Consider the following 24,981-nt stretch of genomic DNA (forward strand, 5'->3'; position numbering starts at 1 on the left):
CCACCCCTCCCACCTCCCACCCTCGCCCCACCCGCCCCACCCCACCCCGCCCATCGCACAGCAGGGCGTGGTTTGGTTCGTGTATGTATGTGTGTGCGGGTTGGCATTACGTACATGTGTGTGTGTGTGTGTGTGTGTGTGTGTGTGTGTGTGTGTGTGTGTGTGTGTGTGTGTGTGTGTGCTTTTTTATTACATTTGAATATTGGTTTCAACATGATAGCCGTTCGTTGATCTTTTTTTTTTCAATGAAACACACACACACACACACACACACACACACTCAAGCAGGATGTTCGGACGTAAGCCTGAGTGACTACCCCCATTTACCCCCTCCCTCCATGTGCACACACACACACACACACACACACACACACACACACACACACACACACACCGTGGTCATGTAGGGAAGAGTGCGTCAGTCGGGTTCTGGATGGTGAGAGGAGAGTGAGGTGACGCAGAGGTTGTGCGTAAAGGAGTGGTGACATGCGTATAGTGATGCTGTTGCGCGTATAGTGATGGTGACGCGCAGATTGTGACACGAATAATAAAACGTTGATGGTGACATGTTTGATGACGGCATTACACATTGACGTAGTGATAGTGACTTGCATATAGTGACGCTTGGATGGTGACTTGCGTATGGTGACACTTATGGCTACCTCTATCTGGTGACGATGATATGACGCAGTTACGCACGGATTAAGACACGTGTACGCATGATAGTGATATGCTCATGGTGACTACTCCAATGGTGACACCTACGATGATGTTAACGATATTATGTTTATAGTGACGAAGGAGTACTCAGAATGATACGGAAAGGCGGCAATGATATACCGTCCATAAAGTTCATTCGCACTGGTATGATGCCTTACAAATGGTGACCTTGAAGTGATTGATTCAGTATAGTGACCCGTGAATGGCGAAATGCAAAGGGTAGCTATTGTACGATATTCTCAGACTCTTCTTCCTCTCACATCAGCGATTTCCAAAGGTCGAAAAAAAAACAATCTGGTTCTCTTGCGTTTTTTTTTTCACGTTCATGGTACAAAAGCCTCGTCAAACTACCACCAGGGTTAAAAAAACTATCCATGGAAAGGCCCACAACTCCAACGAAACCCTCAAATCTCTGTGTGTCTGGGCTCCGAAATGTTTAGGAATATGACCCTCTTCGTTGTGACTCGGTGGGCGGTGCGTTGTGGTGTGTGGTTGACGAGGACACTAGCGGGGGAGGAAGGGGAAAGTATAGCGTAGGTGTGGTGGGGGAGGCGAGGCGTGGATGGAGAAAGTGAGGGGGGAAGGGAAGGTAAATGTTGTAAGCTTGGTGAAGATTATAACGAAATGAGAGAGAGAGAGAGAGAGAGAGAGAGAGAGAGAGATTATTGGCTTAAAAGAAAATCGGATGTAAACTATTTGACATCGAGTTTGTCAGACCACACACACACACACACACTCACACACACACACACACACACAAAGCGGCCTCAACAAACAGTCACGGGCGGGATCTCTGTACGCGCGCACACACATACACTCACACACACACACACACACGCTCACAAAGGGGTGTACATAACATGGTACTTGTAAGCAGTTATTCTCCGACGCCCTTCCCGCCCACAATCAAAAGTGGGTGTGGGCGTGTGGGTGTGTGGGTGGATGTTTGGGTTGTGTTTGGAGGGCCTAGGGTGAAGGTCGTATGTGTTGGGGGAGGAGGCGGTGTGTGTGTGTGTGTGTGTGTGTGTGTGTGTGTGTGTGTGTGTGTGTGTGTGCAGGCATTGGGGTGGGTGACGGAGACAGGGTTGGTTGCTGGAAAGGCCGTGGGAATGGATGTCGATGCGGGCACGGGCAAGTGTGTGTGTGTGTGTGTGTGTGTGTGTGTGTGTGTGTGTGTGTCGCCTTTATGGTTGAAGACTTAAGTAGCACCAGTGATAATAGTAATGAAAGTATATAAGTTGAATGAGCTGTAGAGTGCTGGAGGTAGTAAAGTTGTAGTAATCGTTGTGGTAGTAGTAGTAGTAGTAGTAGTAGTCGTATAAATTAAAGTTATCATCGTAGTCGTTATATCTCTCCCTCCCGGTGTTTTAGTGTGTCCAAATTCAGCTTTTCGCAACAACACACACTAGCACTGGTAAGGAAGCGACCATCTGCCTTCCCTTAATTGTGTGTGGGCAGTGTCAGGAGGCAAGGGAAGGGAGGAGAACAACACGCCGGGGTGCTGACGGGGGAGGTCGGGGCGGTGGAGGGGTGGAATAAAATCTCCTCCTTGTGCGGGTGGATGGAGGCAGCATGCAGGTGGGGGGTGGAGGTGGATGGGGGCGGCCTGTGTGTGTCTGTGTGTTTATGTATTGCCAGAAACCGATTGCACAACATATGGGTGGAATTGAATATAGGGCGTGATTGAATGCTGATAGCTATGGCCGGGGGGGGGAGGTTGTGGGTGGGTGGGTGGGACACAATGGGTGGGCGGCAGTGTGAAGGAGTAATGGGTAATGGGGTGGGCGGGGGCTGGGTGGGTGGAGGGTTGATGGGTGGGGTGGGTGGGGGCTTGTAGGAGGTGATTTGTGGGACGCGCGGTTTATTGAAGTATTGTTGTGGGCGGTTTGGTCAACGAAGGACAGTGTGTGTGTGTGTGTGTGTGTGTGTGTCAGGGTGAGTGATGTTGGTGCCTGCATGGTCCTTCTCCTCCCCTTTTATCCCTCCCCTTCCTCCCCCCTTTCTTCCCCTAGACCTCCTCCCCTACCTCCCCTCCCCCCTTGCCCATCATGTCGTGTGTGAGGCAGCTCGAAATGCGTTGTTTGTGTTTTGTTTTGAGTGTTACATGGGTGGGCAGCAGGTGGGCGAGGGGGCGGTGGTGGTCGTGGCGTGATGGTCGTAATGGTCGTGGTGTCGATTGTGGAAGTAATGATAGGGGTGCAGGTGGGTATGGCAATCTGGGCTCTGATTTGTAAGCCTGGGGGTCGTTGTGGTGGTGCTGCCTGTTTTGTTTTGTTTAATTATTGTTCTTTTTCTTTCTATAATTTTTCTTTCATCTTGCGTCGGTTATTGAATTGGCTATTTATGAGATGGTCTGACTTTTACATAAGAGCGTGTATAGTTGCTTTTATTATGAAATGAAAAATAGTTAGTAATTGCGTATCTAAGCGTTGTTGGCAAAAAAAAAAATCTTTGTAGGTTAATGACAAAAATATATATAATTCTTTTGGAGTATTAAAAGCTAATGACCTTTATTTTTATTATTATATATATATTTTTTATTTCGATTTGACTCTTTATTTTATACTTTATTTTGTGTGTTTTCTGAGTCGGAGTGTTTTTCCTTGTCCAAATACCTTTCCTTTAAACCTTCTCTTAAACCCTCAGGTCCAATCATTTTTTATCCCGTCTTATCGGTTCAACTTACAGTCCGACGCTCTTGTAATAATGTTCCAACCCGCTGATACTTATCGTTCAGCCTCTCCCCGCGCCGAGGCCTTGTAGGGTCCCGTTGAGGCCCGCGGGGAGCCTTTCATTGAGCCTTTTGCGGCGTGTTCACCTCCGCCTCACACCCGCGATTGTAGTTTTTACGCCGTCCACGAGTTTCAAGTCGGACCGGATTCTTGGCTGCTGAGTGTGGGCCTCCTCCTTTGGGCGTCGAGGCTGACTCATTCCCCTCGAGATGGGCGTCTTGGGGTCCGCTAGGGCGTCACTCTCTCGTCACGTTGAAGTTAATGTTACGCCCGGCCCTTGTAACACGCCCACGCCCTGGCACCTGGCGGGCGGAGGCGGGGCAGGTGCGAGGGCTGTTTACCTGTGCCTGAGGTCGGATAATGACACGTGTGCGGCTATTGACACCGACAGGCGGCTGGTAATGGATGTGTTGTTTTGGTGCGGCGCGGAGTGACAGTGGTGGGGCTATTGTTGTTGATGGTGGTGGTGGTGAAACGAGGAGAGGAAGGAGACAGGAAGGAAAGAAGGGCAAGAGAGCTAAAAAGAAGTAAACACGTCCACTGCGATCTTCTTACAATTAAACTTACCATTACACATATTAGAGCGGGGATTTCCCAGACTATATACAGCAAGTCATAAACAACTCATACAAACGACTATGGATATGAAAGAGAATTAGGAGAATGAGGAAGTTGAGACAGAGGAAGGAAAGGGAGGACGGAGGATGGGATAGAAGGAAAAAAAGAGATACGCAGGAAGAGGGGGAGGGGGCACGGGGGAGGGTGGAGCAGGAAAGAGTGGCTCAAAGAACATGAATAAGAAGAGGAGCTTTGGTCTGCTCTCGGCTTCTCACGCATCTGACCTTGATTCACCAGGACACCTCGACTCCGCCCTTTTCTTGCTCTCCTCTACGTCTTTTCTCCTCTTCTCAAGCCTTGCCTCTCTTCTCTCCCTCTTCAACTACTTCTCTCCTCTCCATTCTACCGTCCTGTGTTTCTCTCACTGTTCTTATCTCTCCATGATCTCTCCTGTCTCTTGTTTTCATCTTCAACCTCCACTTACTCACGTGCACTCCAGCTTATCTCCTTCCCTCTGTATCCCCCTCTTCCTCCTCCTCTTTCTCCCCCGTCTTCCCACCCTCCTCCTCCTCCTCTACTTTCTGTTACTATGACACAGTCCCTTGAGATCGTCCGTCTGTCAGCTGGAGTGGCAGGGAGAGAAGGAAAACGTGAGTGAAAAGGAAAAAGTAGTTGGTCATTTTCTCCTTCGGTTTAGTCCTGCCTGTCTCTTCTGTCCGTGTCATGTCAACGTCACTCCTGATTCCGCGCTTCTGTTACGCTAAATCACAGTCTTGGGTCCATTAATAACGACGGAGTACTGTGAGAAGAACCACGAATAGGAACTGTGAGACGGCATTGTGATGGGGACTCTGTGGAGGCTTGATCAAGAGGGAGGGAGGAAGGGAGAGGGAGAGGGTAATATGAAGTAAAGCTGCACGACTCCAGGACTTGGATCACCGCTGGCTTCTGTCACTCCGCGATGAAGGGAGCCGCTGTTTGGGGCTCTACCTCACGTCCCTGTCAAGATTGCCGCCTGAGAAGAGAGGCAAGAGTAGGGGTAGCAGAAGAAGGAGGAGGGAGTGGATAGAAAGTACAGAGGAGGAGGAGAGAGGGGCAGGTCACCGGACACCCCTGCGTGCCCGGCCTGTCCCTTGGTGGCTCTGGGAAAGACTCTGGTGTCAGTCTCCCGCCCTGAGGCACCACGCACGCCGCAGGCCGCTTGGTCCGCCTCATGGCACGGAGAAGCTGGATAGAGAATGCATTTTTTTGAGTGACTTGATTCCCTTTTGGGGCGTGCGGCTTACTGTCGCTCAAGATGGGAGTATCAATGGACCTCTGGAGCTATTTTTCTGAAGGGAGGTTATTTTTCTGTTATCATTATAAGAACATCATTTTTGTGCATTTTCGGTCCATTTTCTGTTCCTATTACCGTAGTGGGAGAATGGGAAAAAAACATACAGTGGACGACTCATATATATAGAAGTAGTCCTGAATATTTTTTTTATTTATCAAATGTAAAAGAAAATATGGTAAAATTAATTGAGTTATTATTGTTACCTCTAAAAATAATGACAGTTTTTTATGTTGTTTATGCGGTAAAAAAATAAGGACACTTTTAAGTTCACCGTGGGCTCATAACCCAAGGTACACACAATATTATTAGGCAACTATCAAGATTAACACCGTTGTACTTGTGAGGCGAGAAAGAGATAGTAGGCAGCTGATAGGGGACAGGTGTGCGTGTTTGGAAACGACGATAAGACTTTCTGGGTTAGATAAAGAAAGTGAGATTGACAGGAAAGAATTGCGTGATGTACTTGATCCTTAAGAGTGATGTGAGTGAGACTGATGAGTGCCGTGGCTTTGATATATTGCAGGTAACATAAATGACTCAGGTAACACACACACACACACACACACACACACACACACACACACACACACACACACACACACACACACACACACACACACTTAACTATTTACCTGTTAGATAATATAGTCTTGCTCTCTTCTCTTATATTTTAATTGACCATCATTCCCATTGGAGGAAGAGGAAGAGGAAGAGGAGGAGGAGGAGGAGGAGTTGGTGCATTATCATCTAATCCTGTTTCCTTTCTCTCTTTCTCCCTCTCCTTTCCTTCTCCCCCTTCCTCCTCTCCCTCTCTTATTAAATTAATTCTCTCCACTTATCTCTCTTCTTCCTCCCTTTCTTTCTCTTCCTGTCGGCTACCTCTCACGCTTATCATTCCATCAAACCCCGTGTCTCTCTCTCTCTCTCTCTCTCTCTCTCTCTCTCTCTCTCTCTCTCTCTCTCTCTCTCTCTCTCTCTCTCTCTCTCTCTCTCTCTCTCTCTCTCTCTCTCTCTCTCTCTCTCTCTCTCTCTCTCTCTCGACCTTCATATATATCCACTATTCACACACACACACACACACACACACACACACACACACACACACACACACAGGTAAATGCCATCATGCCCATATATGGCGTGGTTACCTGCAAGACCTTTAATTGAAGGTGCGGTGGAGCGGAGTTCAAGGTCACCTGTGTGTTTGCGTGTTTATGTGCGTGTGTGTGTGTGTGTTTGAATGGGCCGAGTGAGTCTGTTTTTATAAGTGTCCATTCTTTTGTGTGTGTGTGTGTGTGTGTGAGTGTGTGTGTGTGTGCAAATATTGAATAACACGAAATGTACAGATAGAAGAAAATAAACAGGAAAGCAGAAAGACTAGATAGTGGGAGAGTACTTACAAACATTAGAATATATGTACATACGGAAGTCTACACATGAAAAACTTTAGGGAACGCAAGCTGGGAAGAAGGTTTAGCAGTCACACGAAAACGCAGGAGCTTCCCCTTCAAACCTTAACTCTTCTCCGTCAAAGCGGGAACTAAGCCAAAGCAGAAACTGTCCTACTTGGCGCCTCAAACTAAGATGAAATTGTTAGTCGGAGTTTAAAAGGGACCACAATATGTAATTACGAAATGGTGTACGTAGTTTTTAAGGTTAATGAAAAGGGGTAATCAGGATAAATGGTAAAAGAAGCGTTATCTTTGTGTTTTAGCCAATCTCTCATGTTTAAAGTAAGTCATAGTAGTTAGTTTGATGGAGAAATAAAGAAAAATATATAGAAAAATTATGCATATATAGATAGATAATGACAATTAGGGTATTTAAGAACTGTCAATGTATGTTTTAGCCCTTCTCTGATGTATAAAGTAAGTTATAGTAGTTAGTTTGATGGAGAAATAAAGAGAAATATATAGAAAAGTTATGCATATATAGATAGTGACAATTAGGGTATTTATGAACCGTCAACGTGTGTTTTAGCCCTTCTCTGATGTATAAAGCAAGTAAAAGTAACTAGTTTGATGGAGAAATAAAGATAAACATATAGAAAAGTTATGCATATATAGATAGATACGTACATAACACTGAATCAGTCTCTCTTTTGGCCTGCTCATCTATATTTCTCTCTATAGGAGCAGTGATTACCGGGCTTCTATATATATGTTCTTATCTATTATTGCCATTGAGCTGCTTCCTTTGCTGTACACACAAAAAAAGCCCTGTGTATATATATTTTCTCACTTCATCAACAAACAGGCACGGACACAGACAGGAGGTAGGTAGATATAGAAGCAGCAACACAACAAGTATCGGCCGTGAATGGGATATCTCGCGCCCTAAAAGCAGTGCCGGGTTGTAATGAAAGATGTATGTGGCGGTGATGACAGGGCGGCGCCTCGTACACACACGCGGCGTCAAAGATATGCATGTAGTATGAGCCTCTCCCTTCCCCCTCGCCCCCACCTACACATCCCACCACCATCTTCCCTCCACCCACACACCCCACCACCCTCTTCCCTCCACTCCCACCCCCCCATAAGTCAAGGCGTGAGGATGTGTGCCTTTCAACGTAAGAGACAGATGAACCTTCTTGCCTTGAACGCTCTCGGAAGCAAGTCAACAGAGTAAGATTTTGATGGAACGATATATATGTTAAAATGTCTCTCCTTCTCTTATCTTTCGTTCGGAGGAGGGTCTAATGTGTTTTTTTTGTGTGTGTGTGATTGTTATTGTGTGTGTGTGTGTGTGTGTGTGTGTGTGTGTGTGTGTGTGTGTGTGTGTGTGTGTGTGTGTGTGTGTGTGTGTGTGTGTGTGTGTGTGTGTGTGTGTGTGTGTGTGTGTGTGTGTTTGGGCCCTTGAGCTGTCTGCCTTGCTGTAAAAAAAAATAATAATCCTGTTCGTGTCTTTTATTTCCAGTGAAGTCATATTTTTTTACTACTTCCATGTTTGTTTGTTTTTTTGTTATTTCATTTCGTTCTTCTTCCCTGTTATTCATTCATTCATTCGTTATACTGGATCCGGACTTCCGTTTCCTTTTCCTGTTTCTCCTTCTCTCCATCTCCGTCATTCATTTTGTCGGAATTTAAGATCTTTTCCCCTTTTGCTTTTCTTTCCTTCTTTGCTCTGGTTCTTCCCCTTCGTAATATATTTTCTATTGGATCTGGACTTCCATCTTCCCTCCCTTATTTTTCCTTGCTTTATCTCCTACGTCCCACGCTTCCCTCTTTGCTTCGTGTTGATCATTCTGAAACCGGGTCTGAAATCACTTAGAATTTTGTGAAGGAGCCGAGAAAGTATTGGGAAGATAGAGAACATGGAAGGAAGAAAGAAGGAAGGGGGAGAGACAGGGAGAAGGAAAGGAAAGACGAAAGGAAAAAAGCAGAAAGGAGAAGAGATAGGAGGACTGAAAAGGAAGAAAGAAGGAAAGAAAAAGAAAGGATATGAAAACTAATTGAGGAAGAGAAGCAGCTCAAGACGAGGATGGGAAGACTATTAGGAGAAAAAAAGGAAGGAGGCGAGATAGGAAGACTGGAAAGAAAGAAAGAAGGAAAGAAAAGAAAGAATACGAAAACTGGTTGAGAAAGAAAAGAAGCTTAGGACGAGGATGGAAAGACTATTGGAAGAAAAATAAGGATGATAAGTTAGATGCCAGTTGGAATGAGAGAGAAAATCATGCAGAAAAGAGTTTAGGAGGAAAATGAAAAAGAGAAAACAACCTTCAGAGAGAGAGAGAGAGAGAGAGAGAGAGAGAGAGAGAGAGAGTTCTTCGTTAGAGATAAACATTTCTCCTCCATTGTCATCGATATCATAGTCTTGCAACTCTTAAGATAGGAAGAGGCCATCATACTAATCATCACCCTGACCATTTTGTATTTATTGTATAATCTAATATATCGCAGTGCAGTTATGTCCACAAGTTCCATTTTACATTTTTTTTAACCTTGCATCAAATTCTTCTCCCTAAAAATTATTGGAACCAGACTTTCGGTTTCTTCTCGTGTGGTTAAAATGATGAAACGACGCAAAAGATTCTAGGGTTCCGTTACTCACGTTAGGTTTGTACGCTGAAAATTAGACAGGGGAACTATTTACATGTTTAAGCGAGTGAAAAAACGAAAGTAGACTAAAATATGCCTGGCTGGAGATGGTCCCTGAGTCATGTTGGCACGGAGAGCACTTACGAGCGAGACTGAGGTAAAGAGAACACGAGAGAGGCATAGAGAATCATGTGCCCTGTTGGCCTTACTCTGCGGTACCACACATTGTTTTTACTGACGCTCAATACATGACTGAATTATCTATAAGTTTCAACGAGAGAACAACCGGAAGTGGACTAAAATATCCCTGTCTAGAGGTACCGGGCGAGGCATAGAGAAAGATGTGCCCTGTTGGCCTTACTCTACGGTACCACACATTGTTCTTACTGACGCTGAATACATGACGGTGAATTATCTATAAGCTTCAACGAGAGAACAACCGGAAGTGGACTAAAATATCCCTGTCTAGAGGTACCGGGAGAGGCATTCAGAATCATGTGCCCTGTTGGCCTTACTCTACGGTACCACACATTATTCTTACTGACGCTGAATACATGACTGTGAATTATATCTATAAGTTTAAACGAGAGAAAAACCGCAAGTGGACTAAAATATGCCTGTCTAGAGGTGGTCACGAGCGAGGTATAAAGATGTGTCCATTTGGCCCTAGTCTACGGTACTGCACTGCTGTTTTTACTGACGGTGAATATACCCGTCCATGAATTATCTAACAGTCTACGAAGCACAATATATTACTGACTTACCCAAAAGACAAGTGGCCTCTTCCGTCATGCAGAGTTCCTAAATAAGAATAGGGCCCGTGCTGCATGACCCAAGCCAATGTCACGTAGATAGATGCTGCTGCCAAGTGCCCTGTGACGGATGACCTCCTCCTCCTCCGTCACCTCGCGTCACATGAAAGAACAGTCATGAGAAAAATTATTACCGGGATTTATGCACTTTAGCTTTACTTACCTTGGACTTGTTGACTTGTTTTGTATCATCCTTAATTTTCTTCCGATAAGGTTTCCATCCTCGTCCTAATCCTTTCTTTATCATCTAGTTCTCATAATTTTTCTTTTCTTTCCCTTTTCTCTTCCTTTCCGTCCTCACATCTCTCCTCCTTCCTTCTTTCTTGCAAGCTTCCTATCTTCTCAATACTTTCTCAGCTCGTTCACAAAATTCAAGGTGATGTCAGACCCCGTTTCAGAATGATGAACACGAAGCAAAGAGGGAGCGTGCGACGTAGGAGATAACGCGAGGGAAAAAACTGAGGAGGGAAATTTGAAGATAATGCATTGTGGTGTGGGTAGTTTTGTGTGCGTGTGTGATGGACGTATGTAATTCTTTTCTATATATTCACCTGTCTTGTACATGTGTCGTGAGGTATGGCAGAGTCTTGTTATTAGTGTTGAGTGTTTGCTATGACGAGTGTTTGGGTGTTGTGATAAGAACCCATCATCCACTTAGCTAATGACTGCCCTTAACGACCACCACTTGGGGAGCCACTCTCTGTGATTACCTGCTCTAGACACGCTGATTAACCTACCTGAGCCCTTCCGTATAGCCAAAATAAGCAGACAGGCAAACAGAAATGCAGACAGACGGAAACACACACACACACACACACACACACACACACACACACACACACACACACACACACACACACACACACACACACACACACACACACACACACGAGCTCCTTGAAGAAAAGCACTTACATTTCATTTTTATTTTTGGTTGGCACCCTTTCATTTTCCTCTTTAATATACGAGCAGACCGTCATCGTATTGTGTTCTCTGCTGTTGTGATTGCGTTCTGATCTTGCTGGCGGCTGCGGTATTTATGAGAGAGCTTATTGCTGGTGGTTATAGTGAGTTCTTATGCATGGTAAAAGTGAGAGTATGGGTCCAAATATAAATCCTGCAAAACTTCACTCTCACAATGAAAAGCAAGAGATTCAAATAAAATAATTAAGTTTGGAGGCGTCTTGAGAATTCCCTATTAGTGCTTTTGTTCCTGTATTTGTTGTTACTGTTGTTGTTGTCGTTGTTGTTCATGTTTTCGTTGTTACATTCATTAGTTAAGTACGGGTAGTCTGGTAAAAATAAGATGTTAGGGTAATATATATCTTCACCTCCATGGCACAGTGGTCGGCCCAACAATCCACTGGCTCATTGTCACCTGCTCGAGTCCAGGTCAGCGTTAATGGCGGGCAGGTGTTCATCTCTCTTCGTTGTGCGTCGGTCGATATAGGGGAGGTGTATACTTGGGGATACCTGAAGTTGAATATAAAGGATGCCTACCTAAGAACACAAGGAAAGTAGGAAGCCTCGGGAAAGTAAAATATGTGTCATGCTTACATTGAGGAAATTTGGGAAGATTACGTGGACGGGAAGTACTTTGCCTTTGGACATCAGGGGAAGGTAAACTGTGAGGGCATACGTGTTGCCGCCTATATTGCTTGAGAACAGACACTGGGGGTCGTATCATAAGACATTTCGCCGCCCAAGAACACATAACTGACAAGGCTTTCGTGGGAGATGTGGGCATTTACAGGAGTAGTTGTATGACCCTGGTGGTAGTTTGACCCTTCCTCTGTACCGTTAACCTAAAGAAACACTCATTAGAGCCCAACTGACCCCTTCTTTGGCCTTTAGAAATAGGTGATGTGAGGCGAAAGCGTCTTATGATACCGACCTGGGAATCTCAGTCATGTGTGTGTTCAGTAATGAAAGAGACGAAGTTGATTATTGTGGAAACTCTCCGATGCCTCCTCAGTGCCATTCCTCTTCCGCCCTCTCTCTTCCCTTTTTCTCTCTCGTCCCCCTCCCATTTATTATTTCGCCCCCTTCCTATTTAATATTTATTCCTCTGTTCTCTCTCCCTCCCTTGCTATCCCATGTTTTTGTCTTCCCTTCCCATTATTTTTCTTTCCTTCCCCTTTCTCATTTTTTTTTCAAGTATTGTATTTCCTTCACTCATCCCACTTTGTTTTGTTGTTTGTTTGTTTGCTCCTCGTGTTCTCGTTATTGCTATTTATATTTCTCTCTCTCTCTCTCTCTCTCTCTCTCTCTCTCTCTCTCTCTCTCTCTCTCTCTCTCTCTCTCTCTCTCTCTCTCTCTCTCTCTCTCTCTCTCTCTCTCTCTCTCTCTCTCTCTCTCTCTCTCTCTCTCTCTCTCTCTCTCTCTCTCTCTCTCTCTCTCTCTCTCTCTCTCTCTCTCTCTCTCTCTCTCTCTCTCAGCTCCTTTGCATTCGCCTTCGTCATCATTTTTAAGTATATGTTAATTTTGGTATCTTCTTCCCACTTATAATATTTGTGTAAACCTTTTTATGTTCCTCAAGTGTTTTCTGCGTCTATACTTTTCCTTTTATTGCAGTTTTTCTTTCATCTCTCCTTTCTCTTCTTCTCTTCCTTTTCTATTTACTGTCCATCTTTCTTTCTACCCATTCTCTTTCTCTTGCCCTTCTCGTTCTTTCTCTTCCTCTCTTCTTCCCCTTTCTCTCTTTCCTTCTGATCATTCTCTTACAGTGTTTTCCTTTGCTTTCATCCTCTCCTTCCTCTCTTTACTGTTCATTTTTCCTGTTTCCCATTCGCCTTCTCTTCCTTTCCTTATCCTTCTCGTTCTTTCTCTTCTCTTCTTTCTCTCGCCTTCTAGTCATTCTCTTCCTGCTCTTCCCTTATTCCTTTTTCCCCTTCTTCCTCTTCCTTTTCGTACTTACAACGTCAATAGTCAATGAGGCATGCCAGAGGGAATGGTGGTGTTAGAGGAGGAGGAGGAAGAGGAGGAGGAGGAGGAGGAGGAGGAGAAGAGGAAGTGTTGGTGGGTGTGGCTATTATGCTCACTCATGGGGGGGGGGGGAGTTCTGGGGTAAAGGGGGGTGTAGAGGGGTGAGGGTAAGGTGGTGATGGTGGTGGCGGTGGGCGTGGCTGCTGGGGTAGGGTGATGGGATGGGGTGAAGGGGTGAGGTGAGGGGGGTGTAACCTTCCGCCCATCTATGCCAACTGGGTCACAAGGCCACTCTCATGCCCCCCTTTCCCCCTCCCCCTTCCTTCCTTGTCCTTACCTACCTCACCATCCTTATTCCCCCTCCTCCTCCTCCTCCTGCTTTCCCTCATCCTGCTCCTGTTGCTGCTCTTCCCGTTTTCCTTTCTTCGTTTTCTATTTTTCTTCTTTCTTATCTTGTTGTTGTTGTTGTTGTTGTTGTTGTTGTTGTTGTTCTTCTTCTTCTTCTTCTTCTTCTTCTTACCGCCATTACCAAAATTTTATGGTGCATGATTTACGAAAACACATTTAGAGTCTCCAATTTTTAACACACACACACACACACACACACACACAAAACCCCCTCCCCCACCCCGTACACACATGCTCAGGCTCTTTCTATATACCTGATTACCTACTACATTAACGGAGTCACGCCTAAAAATGGAGATACTTACTTGAATAAACAAATTAACTCATGCCCTACATTTTTCGAGCTAATGCCTGGATGCAGTTGGCCCACACTCTTAATTAAGGGGTGACGCACTATGTTTCTCCACTCTCCTCCACCACTGGGACTTCTGGCAAATGTGTGTGTGTGTGTGTGTGTGTGTGTGTGTGTGTGTGTGTGTGTGTGTGTGTGTGACTTGCCTAACGTTAGTGTGTGTTTTCTTGATTTAACAAAGTGGGTGATGTCATTCGCATAGTGGGGTGGGGGCACACTTTTTTGAGGTGGGGTATGTCGGGACTGTTGGGGAAGCCGGAAGATAGTGAGGTCGTAGGAGGCTAGGTAGTATAAGGTGATGGGGGCAATAGGTGTTCATTATATGGGCAGAATGGAGGTAATGGGAATGAGAATGGGTCTGAGGTTCAAGGCTAAGTGATGGGAGGGTAGAGAGTTATGTGGTATCCTTTAAAGACGAAAGAAAAAAAAGTGCTGGTTGGGGTGATTGTTTGTTATCGTTTGCAATGATTGTTTTATGGGAGAACGTATGAGGGTGGGTCAGGGTGATGGTTGGTAATAAAAAGCAATGAATGTTTCAGGGGAGGAAATATAAGGGAGAGAAGGAAGGATTGTGGAGGTTGGTGGGGAGGAGACCATTTTAAAGGCTGGCTATATGGAGCAATGAAAGTTTAATACGAGGAAGTGTATGGGAAGGGATTTGATGATACGGGAGGGTGGTGGAAGAGAGAGGTCACTTTGAAGGGTAGTTATAAAGAGCGATGAATGTTTAATAGAAGGAAGTACGAATATGGTACTATGTGATGATGTTTTTTTTACAACAAAGGAGACAGCTCAAGGGCACAAGAAAAGGAAACAATAATAAAAAAAAAGCCCGCTACTCGCTGCTCCTATAAAAAGAATCCAAAGAGGTGGCCGAAAGAGAAGTCAATTTCGGGAGGAGAGGTGTCCAGATACCCTCCTCTTGAAAGAGTTCAAGTCGTAGGCAGGAGGAAATACAGATTAAGGAAGATTGTTCCAGAGTTTACCAGCGTGAGGGATGAAAGCGTGAAGATGCTGGTTAACTCTTGCATAAGGGGTAGGGGTTGAAGGAAAGGAGACATGTTTGAAAGTTTGAAAGTGGTTCTGTTTATTAAAGAGAAGTGCTGAGTAGTGGTTGAAAAGGGATCATTGTAAGGTAGTACCTGTGTGGCTGTTTACCAGTGCTCACCTGTTTCCCCATCCAGGTGTGTGCCGCACGTCCGGGCCTCTTACTTTAATTAGCGTTTTTACCTGTGAGTTTTTGCAAGTCCGTTTTAATTCTTCCGTTCATTACGCGTGGAGGTGCAAAAAGTGTGTCAGAGGGGGGTGGAGGAGTAGGTGGAAGCGGGTGTGCGCATCCACCTGTAAACATTAACGCTGCATCAAAGGGATTTTTCTCACTCTGTTTGAATGAAGTTAAAATACGTGTTTCACTTTTAACTTTACCATCTGGCTGATATCATAATTGTAATGTGGATTTTTCATATGCCTTGCAAGTTGATATTATAGGAAGATTAAAAAAAAAGGTCGCGTTGTCTGATTCCAATTCACTTAAAACTAGAGATAATGAAAACTCTACGGAGGTAAAGAGCCAGTATACACATCTCTCTCTCTCTCTCTCTCTCTCTCTCTCTCTCTCTCTCTCTTCTATGTAAATGAATCAAAACCAGGAATTATATCATATTTCTGTGAATTAAACGATACATATATAAAACTAGACGAGTGCACAGCCTTTATTCCTCGGTATTTCCTCCTTCCTACGACTTGAACTCATATAAAAAGGGATTGACAAGGCACCTCCACCCCCTTCTCCTATAATTCCTTCCCCTTCTGTCTCTCTCCGGCATATGACCACAGATGTTGCTCCGACTGAACGAAACTTTCCAACTTTTTCTTTCCCGAATTAATTAATCTCTCTTTTGGCTGTTCTTTTCTATTTGCTTTTATAGGAGCAGTGCTGAGCTAAGCAGGCGTGTTTTTTTTTTTTTTGTCTGTGCCCTAGACCTGTTTCCTCTACTGTAAAGAAAATAATCATTCATATAATTTTTCTGTATGTTAATAACGATACATATATACTTGTGAAAAGAAAAGCTACATAAATACATTGGTTAAAGGATGACAATAACATGAGGCCCAGATCACGGACAGGCTGCTAAGATGAAAGGAGAACGAAGACGAATACTGCAAAAAGTGAAAAGAGAAAGAAAGTCGTGAAAAGATTGTGGAGTAAGAATCATCAGAGGGAAATAGGAAAAAAATTATCATTACAATTGAGAGAGAATATAACTGTAGAGTCAATCGCTTTTACCTAACACGAGAAAGAGGAAGAGAGAAAGAGAGAGGAAATGATGCATAGAACATAGAGAAGGAAGTATTGATAAACAGCAAAATTAAAGAACCGGATCGGATAAACTATTAGTGATTTTAAATAGAGTGTTTTCATATTCGTATCCGCATAAAAAAAAAATAAAAAAATTCACGCAGAGAACAAGTACATACATCTGTTAATAAAAAGTACAAAAGCAGAGACAAAAAAAAAGACGAACGTAATACAAACCGAAGGGTAAACTATAAGGTGTCTACTCGCCCGTGATTAAGTTCAGGTGACAGGTGAAGCAGGTACATCCCCCCTTCTCCCCCCCTCCTCCCTCTCCCCCTTAAGGTGTAGATCACAGGCTGCCTAATTAGTTCCTCCCTCACCTCCCCACCTCCCATCCCCCCCTCTCCCTCTCCCCTCCTTCCCCTTCTCCCTCCCTCTAATTAAATCATCCGGGTGGCGCGTCAGCATCCGGCACTGTCCATCCGGGGAGTGTGCTAAGCAACTCACCTGCGTGCTCTTGTTACGCAGGTGTGCTTCTCTCTCTATATCTATCTATCTACCTATCTTTCTATCTATCTATCTATCTATCTATATATCTATCTTTCTATCCATCTATCTTTTTCTCAATCAGTGGAAAAGAGAAAAGGAGGATGAAGGAATGAAGCTAGGAAAAGTCAAGGGAAGAAATGAGGAGTGGGGAGTGTTAGGAGAAGGAGGAGGAGAAGGAAGATGGGTTGGTAGAGATGAAAGAGGATGAGGGAAAGAATGAGGAGGAGGAGGAGGAAGAAGAAGAAGAGAAGGAGGTGGAGAAGAAGGAAGAAAAAAAGGAAAAAGGTGCTGGTGGTTAAGGATACAGAATATTATACTAAAGGCGGGTTATAAAAGACACATGATGGGAAGATGGGATGAGGGGGGTTGGGGGGGGGGAGAAAATTGTTGAAGGGGTGGAAAAAAATGAAGAGGGCGGGCAAAGAGTGAGTCACGAGGAACATATTTACAGCGTGATGTCATTGTTTGCGTATGAACTTAAAAAGGACTTGATTCGCTTTGATGTGAGTAGGGTTTTCTCTCTCTCTCTCTCTCTCTCTCTCTCTCTCTCTCTCTCTCTCTCTCTCTCTCTCTCTCTCTCTCTCTCTCTCTCTCTCTCTCTCTCTCTCTCTCTCTCTCTCTCTCTCTCTCTCTCTCTCTCTCTCTCTCTCTCTCTCTCTCTCTCTCTCTCTCTCTCTCTCTCTCTCTCGCTCTCTTTCTCCATTGAGGTCACAACGCGTTTTGTTTTATTCAATTTATTCGCCTTGTTCTCGTACCCTCACATTTTCATCACCATCATCATCATCATCATGCAGTTGTCGTTTACGTGGCTTTCATTGCTTTAAGTATATTCTGTTTTCTTTTATCATATTTCTTTTTATTCTTATTTTTCTGCTGAGACTTTTCATTTTTTTTTTTTTTGCGAGGTCATCTAATACGAGAAAGGAAAGGTTGTTATGTTGATAAATTTTACGATTGGTTTTGTTGTTATCTTTTCTACTACTACTACTACTACTACTACCACTACTACTACTACTTCTATTACCCCTACTCCTATTTCTACTACCCCTACTACTACTACTACTACTACTACTACCACCGCTACCAGGTAAGCACCATCCCTTCGCGTACACACATGAGGCTGTACGGCAGTGGATGGTAAACAAAGTAAACAAACGCGCTCCACCTCAACGCACGTAAAAGGGATCAACACTCCACCCACTCCACCCACCCTTCCACCCCTTCCACCACCTCCCTTCCTTCGCCCGCATGTGTTTGTTGGTGTGGGTGTAGACGAGGAAACTTTACGCATGAACAAGAAATCAGAGGAGGAAAAGCAGGGCAGGAAAAGATAGATAGAAGCAGGAGGAAAAAGATTAAAAAAAATTGTCCGGGGAAAAACAGAACGAAGTCGAATGCTTGAAAAAAAGTGTAAAGAGGAAAAAAAAGTCAAGGAAATTAAAAGAGCGTAAGAAAAGTTTGACTCATTGAGGAAAAATAACCTGACTTCTCTAATTCGTATAAAATAGTATATAAAGAAAAAAGAAAATAAGACAAAGAGTAATAAGAACATCTATTAATCAGGAGTGCAAAAAAAAGCAGAAATAAAAGAAAACGAGGAAAATAATACAAACCGAAGCGGAGACTATAAAAAAAGGCAAAATTAAGGAACCGAAGATGGCCAAGATGCTGCGGATGTTCAACTCGCTGCGGCGGAACAAGGAGAAGAAGAGGAAATACAAGAGAAGCAACAGCAGCCCGCACGTGGAGCTGCCCAACGGCCATCACCTGGGTGAGTAAAGAGGAGGTGAAGGAAAGGAAGGGAAGGGAAGAGAAGAGAGGAGGTGAAGTCAAGGGACGGGATTGGAAGGGAGAGGAAGGAACAGAAGGGAAGGGAAGGGTGAAGACAAGGAGGGAACTGGGAAGGGAAGGGATGCGAAGTGAAGGGAAAGGAAGGGAAGGGAAGGGACGTAAGGTAGCGAAGGGGAGGAAAGGGAAGAAAGGAGATGAAGACAAGGCAGAAAGGAAAAGGAAGGAAAGCGAAGGGAAGGGAAAGAAAAGGAAGGGAAGGAAAGAGAAAGGTGAATACGAGGAAGGAAGAGAAGGAAAGGGAAGGAAAGGGAATGGGAGAGAGAAGGTAAAGACAAGAAAGGAAGGAAAGAAAAAGAAAAAGAAGAGAATAGGTGAAGGCAAGGAAGGAAGAAAGGGAAGCAAAGAGTGAAGAGGAGCTATACACGGCACAGTCAGTCCTTGTAATAGTGGAAAATAACGAAAGGGAAGGAAGGATAGAGAGTGATGTAGTGTCAGAAAGGGATCACATTATTATAGGCAAGAAAGTGTCTAATTCGTTGTTTTTCATTCATTTCATATTTATTTTTATTTTTATTTATTTATTTATTTATTCTTTTTTTTTTTTTTTGTTTTTGTGTGTGTGTTTACCGGTGGATTCCTGTAAACGAGAAACCTATTTTGTCACGTTCTCTCCACCTCCTCCTCCTCCTCCTCCGCCCCCCTCTAGCTCGCTGCCAAACCTACAACATCTGACACAAGGAAATCAAGATGTGGGTGACAAGTAGACGAAAAAGTAGAAGACATAAATAGTAATAATAATAATAATAATAATAATAATAATAATAATAATAATAATAATATGATAAGCCCCTGTAAAGGAACATTAATAGTCAGAGATTATTGCTTATTATTCATTTTTTTAATCTCATCGGTCATTAATTTTTCATCTCAAATTTATTTACTTTGAATAATGATATTTTAATGTCCGTGTGTCTGTCTGTCTGTCTGTGTGTCTAATGCGAGGACGTGACGCGAGACGAACATAAAATAGCTTAAATTAATGATCAAAACGCTGACGTCACTTCGAGCTAAAAAAAAAGAAAAAAAATCACCGTAAAATCATCCTTCATTCTCTCTCTCTCTCTCTCTCTCTCTCTCTCTCTCTCTCTCTCTCTCTCTCTCTCTCTCTCTCTCTCTCTCTCTCTCTCTCTCTCTCTCTCTCTCTCTCTCTCTCTCTCTCTCTCTCTCTCTCTCTCTCTCTCTCTCTCTCTCTCTCTCTCTCTCTCTTCTCTTTTCTCTTCTCTTCTCTTCTCTTCTCTTCTCTTCTCTTCTCTTCTCTTCTCTTCTCTTCTCTCTCTCTCTCTCTCTCTCTCTCTCTCTCTCTCTCTCTCTCTCTCTCTCATTCCCTCTCCCTCCCTCCCTACCTCCCCCTCTCTCTGCAGTGTCTCGCTCTAATAACGAGATAATCGACGCGCCATAACTTGAATACTATTTACTAAGCTTCTGTTCGGTGGAGCGGTATTTGCGATCTCTTGCCAGCTGGAGAAAGGGATAGCTACAGAAGATAATAAAGCAAATAATAAGGACAAGAAAGAATAAGGGAGTGAAGAAGGGAGATACGGGGAGAGAGGGAGAGGATGATGTAAGGAGGACGGGAATTTGGAAGGAAAAGAGCAGGAACTGTAAACGAGAGGATAGAGGAGGAGGAATGATGAGAGGAGGGAGAAGAAGGATGAGAAGGGTAGAATATAGAGAGTAAGAACACTGAATGAAAGGAAACGTAAGAGAAATGAAGAGAGGAAGGAGAAGAAGGATGAGGACTGTAAAAAATAGAAAGTAGGACCAATAAAGAAGAGGAAACGCAAGAGGAATGAAGAGAGAATAAGGATGAGTAAAGAATAAAGAGTACAGGGTAGTTGGAACCAAAATAGTGAGGTGCGAAACATGAGGCGTCGCGGTGTAAAGGAAGCGATGATTGAGAAGGTAAATAGAGCAAGGTGGGTGAGCCAGGTGGGCGGAAGTGTAAAGAGACGCTGAGTGACAGTGTTTGTGTGGGACGGGAGGGAGGTGGAATTAGGTGGTGAGGGAAGGAGGGGAGAGGAGAGAGATGTAAAGCCGCTGTGGTATTATGCGAAGAGGGGGAAAGAGGAAAGATGAGGTTGATATAGAGGTGAGTGATAAAGAGATGAGGAGAACGTAGGAAGATAAGGTTGATGTTGAGTTAGGTGGTGAAGAGGGAAAGGAGAGAGATAAAGCCGTTGTGGTATTATGATGGTGAAGCGAAGAGGGGGAAAGAGGACAGATGAGGTTGATATAGAAGTGAATGATAAAGAGATGAGAGAGAAGGAAGAAGGGGTTGATGTTGAGTTAGGAATAATCTGAAGTTGATGGGGAAGTAGATGATAAAGAGAAGAGGGGAATGGAGGAAGATGAGGTTGATATAGAAGTGAATGAGAAGAGGGGAAAGAAGTGAAATGAGGTTGATGTTGAATTAGAGGGTGAAAAGAAGAGGGAAAATGATTAAGATGAGGTTGATCAGCGGGATGCAAACTCAAAAAGGAAAAGAAGTGAAGAAAGAAAGATGAAAGAGGACAAAGAGGTTTAGGGAAAAGGAATGAAGAGGGTAGAAGCTTTTAAGTGAGGGTGACTGAAATAAAAAGGATGCACTAAACCCCCACATCATTATTTTTTTGTTTTTATTTACTAAGAACACAGCTTTAAGACGATAAAATGAGACGGCAAGCTGGCGACCATTAAATGCGATGACAAAGTGTTGAAAGAATGACGAGTTGAATGAAGGAGTAGCAAAGAGAGAAGGATGAGAGGAAAAGCAGGTTTGGCGAGTAGGAAGAGGAACGAGAAGGAAAAGGAAGTAAGTTTAGAGTGAAAAAAATAAAGAATGGAAAATGCAAAAAGAAGGGAGGTAAAAAGGGAGGAACTAGAATGTGAGAAATGTGGAAAAAGGTGAAAAAAAGTAGAAATTAAAAAACTAGATGCGGAAGTGGAAAATATTTGAAATGACGAACATATTGAGAGAGAAAAAAAGAATGAGAACGAGGGTAGAAAGGAAGAGCAGAGAAAGAGAGAGAGGGGTGGGTGGGGGAGAGAGCAAGTAGAACAATAAACAGAGAAGAGAAGGAGGGATGGGGAGGATCGGGGAGGGGAAGGGAGCAATGCACTGACTCTGGCAAGGATTGGGGGCAGGAACATACTAATAAACAACCCAAAACACCAGGTGAGCAGGGGGGGGGAGAGGAGGTATTGTAAGAGTGCACCTGTTCACCTCTCTGCACACCTTGTCCTCGGAGCTGCGGAGTACCTGGCCGCTGCTGAGGAGGAAAAGAAACACGCCTGAAATTACATGTTACAAATTGATTAGGCAGGTGTGACGGAGGTAACGCTGAGGCCGTAATCCAAGGCTCCTCGGGAATGGTCTGCTGTGTATCCTTTAACGAACCGATTACGTTGTTTTCATGGGGGGTGGGGGTGGGGGGGGGGCTTTATTTTGCTCCTGTCGACTGATGATTGATTTTTGTGTGTATGTCGGGGAGGGGTATATGTCTGTATGTATGTGTGTATGTGTATGTATGTGTGTGTTTATCCTATCAATCTCAACCACTGTGGGGCGTCTCTACAACCGTGTGTGTGTGTGTGTGTGTGTGTGTGTGTGTGTGTGTGTGTGTGTGTGTGTGTGTGTGTGTGTGTGTGTGTGTGTGAGTTTACCCTATCAATCTCAACCACTGTGGGGCGTCTCTACAATCGTGTGTGTGTGTGTGTGTGTGTGTGTGTGTGTGTGTGTGTGTGTGTGTGTGTGTGTGTGTGTGTGTGTGTGTGTGTGTGTGTGCTGGGCCCGTCGCCACGCCAGCACCCGCGCCAGCACGGGAATAACCTGTGGTGGAGGTAAATAAGGGTGATGAAGTGAATGCTGCAGGTGACAGGTGGAGGAGGAGGAGGAGGAGGAGGAGGAGGAGGAGGAGGGGGGGGGGAGTATACAACGCAGTATGTCCTCATTGTCCTTTTTCTTCCTTGTAAGATGCAATATTTTTTACGTTTTCTTTATTCATGCCTTCATAATTCTCTCTCTCTCTCTCTCTCTCTCTCTCTCTCTCTCTCTCTCTCTCTCTCTCTCTCTCTTTCTTCCCTTCTCTTCTCTTCACTTCACTTCACTTCACTTCACTTCACTTCTCTTCTCTTCTCTTCTCTTCTCTTCTCTTCTCTTCTCTCTCTCTCTCTCTCTCTCTCTCTCTCTCTCTCTCTCTCTCTCTCTCTCTCTCTCTCTCTCTCTCTCTCTCTCTCTCTCTCTCTCTCTCTCTCTCTCTCTCTCTATCTATCTCTATATCTCTCTCTCTCTATCTCTCTCTCTCTCTCTCTCTCTCTCTCTCTCTCTCTCTCTCTCTCTCTCTCTCTCTCTTCTCTTTGCATCACATCCTTCTTAATCCTCCTTGCTTTTCTTCTCCCTCCCTTCTAATCTCCCTTGTCCCTCCCTCCCTCCATCCATCCATCCTACCCTCTCTTCATCCCTCCCTCCCTGTTTCACACCCCTGCCAAGCTCGGGTATTCTCGCGCACAATTACTCTTCTATTTATAAGCTCCGGGGACAGACCTGAGAGTGGGTATGGGAGGGCAGGATTGGCAGGTGGAAGTAGGTAGAGGGGGCGCGGGTGCTGTATTCTCCCCTTCCTTATGTACGTCTCCCCTCTAACCCTTCCCTCTCTTTCTCTTCTCCCCTTACCTTCCTTTCCTCTTCCCTCGCATCTTCCTTTTCCATCTCTGTCAATTCTTCATTCTTCTTATTTTTTTTCCTGTTCTTTTCATTTCTTTTCCCATTCTTGTTTCCTTCCAGCTTCTCTCTCTCCTCCTCTCCCTCTCTTTCTCTTCTACCCTCACCTTCCCTTCATCTACCGTTGTTCCTCCCCTCCCTATTCCCTTTTTCCTTATTCCTACCTCTTCTCTCCCTTTCATCTCCTCTTCCATCCTTGTTACTTATCAGCCTCTCTCTCTTCCTCCCCTTCCCTCTTTCTCCTCTCCCCCTTGCTCTCCCCTCATCTGTCGTTATACCTTCCTACCCCCTGATTCTTATTTTCCTTCTTCTTTCTATGTCTTCCGTCCCCTTCATCTTCCCCCATTCTTGTTACCAGCTCCTTTCTCTCTCTCTCCCTCTTCTTCTCTCTCCCTCTCAAGCTTACCTCACCTGAGCGACAGAATTACACAGGTGCTTCGTTGCTCCTTAACCCCCGTCTTAGATCACTCACCTGTCCCTTTAATCACACCTGGCGTACCCTTACCTTCAATCTTATGGGTCCCCCTCCTCCTCCTCCTCCTCCCGCTTCAATCCATATCCTTCACTTATATATCATTTAGGGTGTATTTTGATCCTGTTTGTACCTTTCGTATTTTTATCTCCCTTCTTTTAGTTGTTCTTTCTTTGTTCTAGTTTTCTTCCTCCTCTTTCGCTCCTCCTTCCGTCTTCGTGTTATTTCTTTCTCCTTCATTTTTCTCCTTCTCCTGTCCCTCCTCCTCTTCTTCTTCTCCTCGTTTTGTTTGTTTCTTTTCTTCTTTTTCTTTTTTTTCTTCTTCTCTTTCTTCTTCTTCTTGTTCTTCCTCTTGTTCTTGTTCTTGTTCTTCTTCTTCTTCCTTGCTTCTGTCATACACCTCTTCCCTAATTCTCCTCTTTCACCCCCTCCTCCTCCTCCTCCTCCTCCTCCTCCTCCTCCCCGACACATACCATCCCAGTCGTCTGTTTGGTCTCTTTACGTGTGTGTTTCTTCATAGAGTTCCTTGTTTTGCTTGTTGTTGTTTTTTGTTTGCCTCTATAATTAATGCCGCGGGGGGAAGCTGCGCCGAGCTAAAAAAAATATTGAAATGAATCACGGTTAATGCATCATGTCCAACAGGTAAATAAATTAGAGGCTCAGAAGGGATTTAGATGTTCAGAGAGAGAGAGAGAGAGAGAGAGAGAGAGAGAGAGAGAGAGAGAGCGCTTGTTGAATTATTCGTTGGCCTGAATTTTTATTTATTTATGCATATGTATATTAATCGGCTTATAATTCTCTATCTGTTTGTTTATCTAAGTTTAGTTTATCTATTTATCTATATATCTTCACATCTGTTTGTATGAGTAAGTTGTGTACGGTATTACTCTTGTTTTTTTTTTATTTATGCATATGTATGTTAATTGGCTTATTATTTTCTATATTTGTCTATCTACAGTCAGTTTATCTATTTATCTATCTATCTACACGTTTGTTTGTATGTATAAGTTATGTATGCATCTCTCTGTTGGTCTACGTCTTTCCTAACTAAATTTATCTAGTTTTTCCTTTTTTTTTTCTGTCAGTAATATGTTTGTCTTTTTCCGTAATAAATATCCTTCTGTCTTCGGTGTTTTCTTATACTATTTTCTTTCTCTAAACATGATACTGCTTCTCGTTTTGTCTCTGTTCTTCCATTAATTATTTCTCTACCCTCTATTTCACTCTGTTC

General features: G+C 44.0%; 1 protein-coding gene across 12 annotated transcripts in view; it reads left to right on the forward strand.

The window, feature by feature from the left end:
* Positions 1–24,981, forward strand: part of LOC127003784 (titin-like) — a 326,729-nt gene that overhangs the window by 187,518 nt on the left and 114,230 nt on the right. The window contains exons 1-2 of one of the 12 annotated variants that reach the window (XM_050870824.1): positions 421–463; positions 17,816–18,499. The exons of the other annotated variants lie outside the window; for them this stretch is intronic. Coding sequence (XP_050726781.1) covers positions 18,385–18,499 — 115 coding nt within the window. The 5' untranslated portion in view covers positions 421–463; positions 17,816–18,384. Of the gene's footprint in view, positions 1–420; positions 464–17,815; positions 18,500–24,981 lie in introns of those variants that run through there. 12 annotated transcript variants of the gene reach the window in all.

This window comes from Eriocheir sinensis, chromosome 26 (assembly GCF_024679095.1).
Source record: "Eriocheir sinensis breed Jianghai 21 chromosome 26, ASM2467909v1, whole genome shotgun sequence".
NCBI lineage: Eukaryota > Metazoa > Arthropoda > Malacostraca > Decapoda > Varunidae > Eriocheir > Eriocheir sinensis.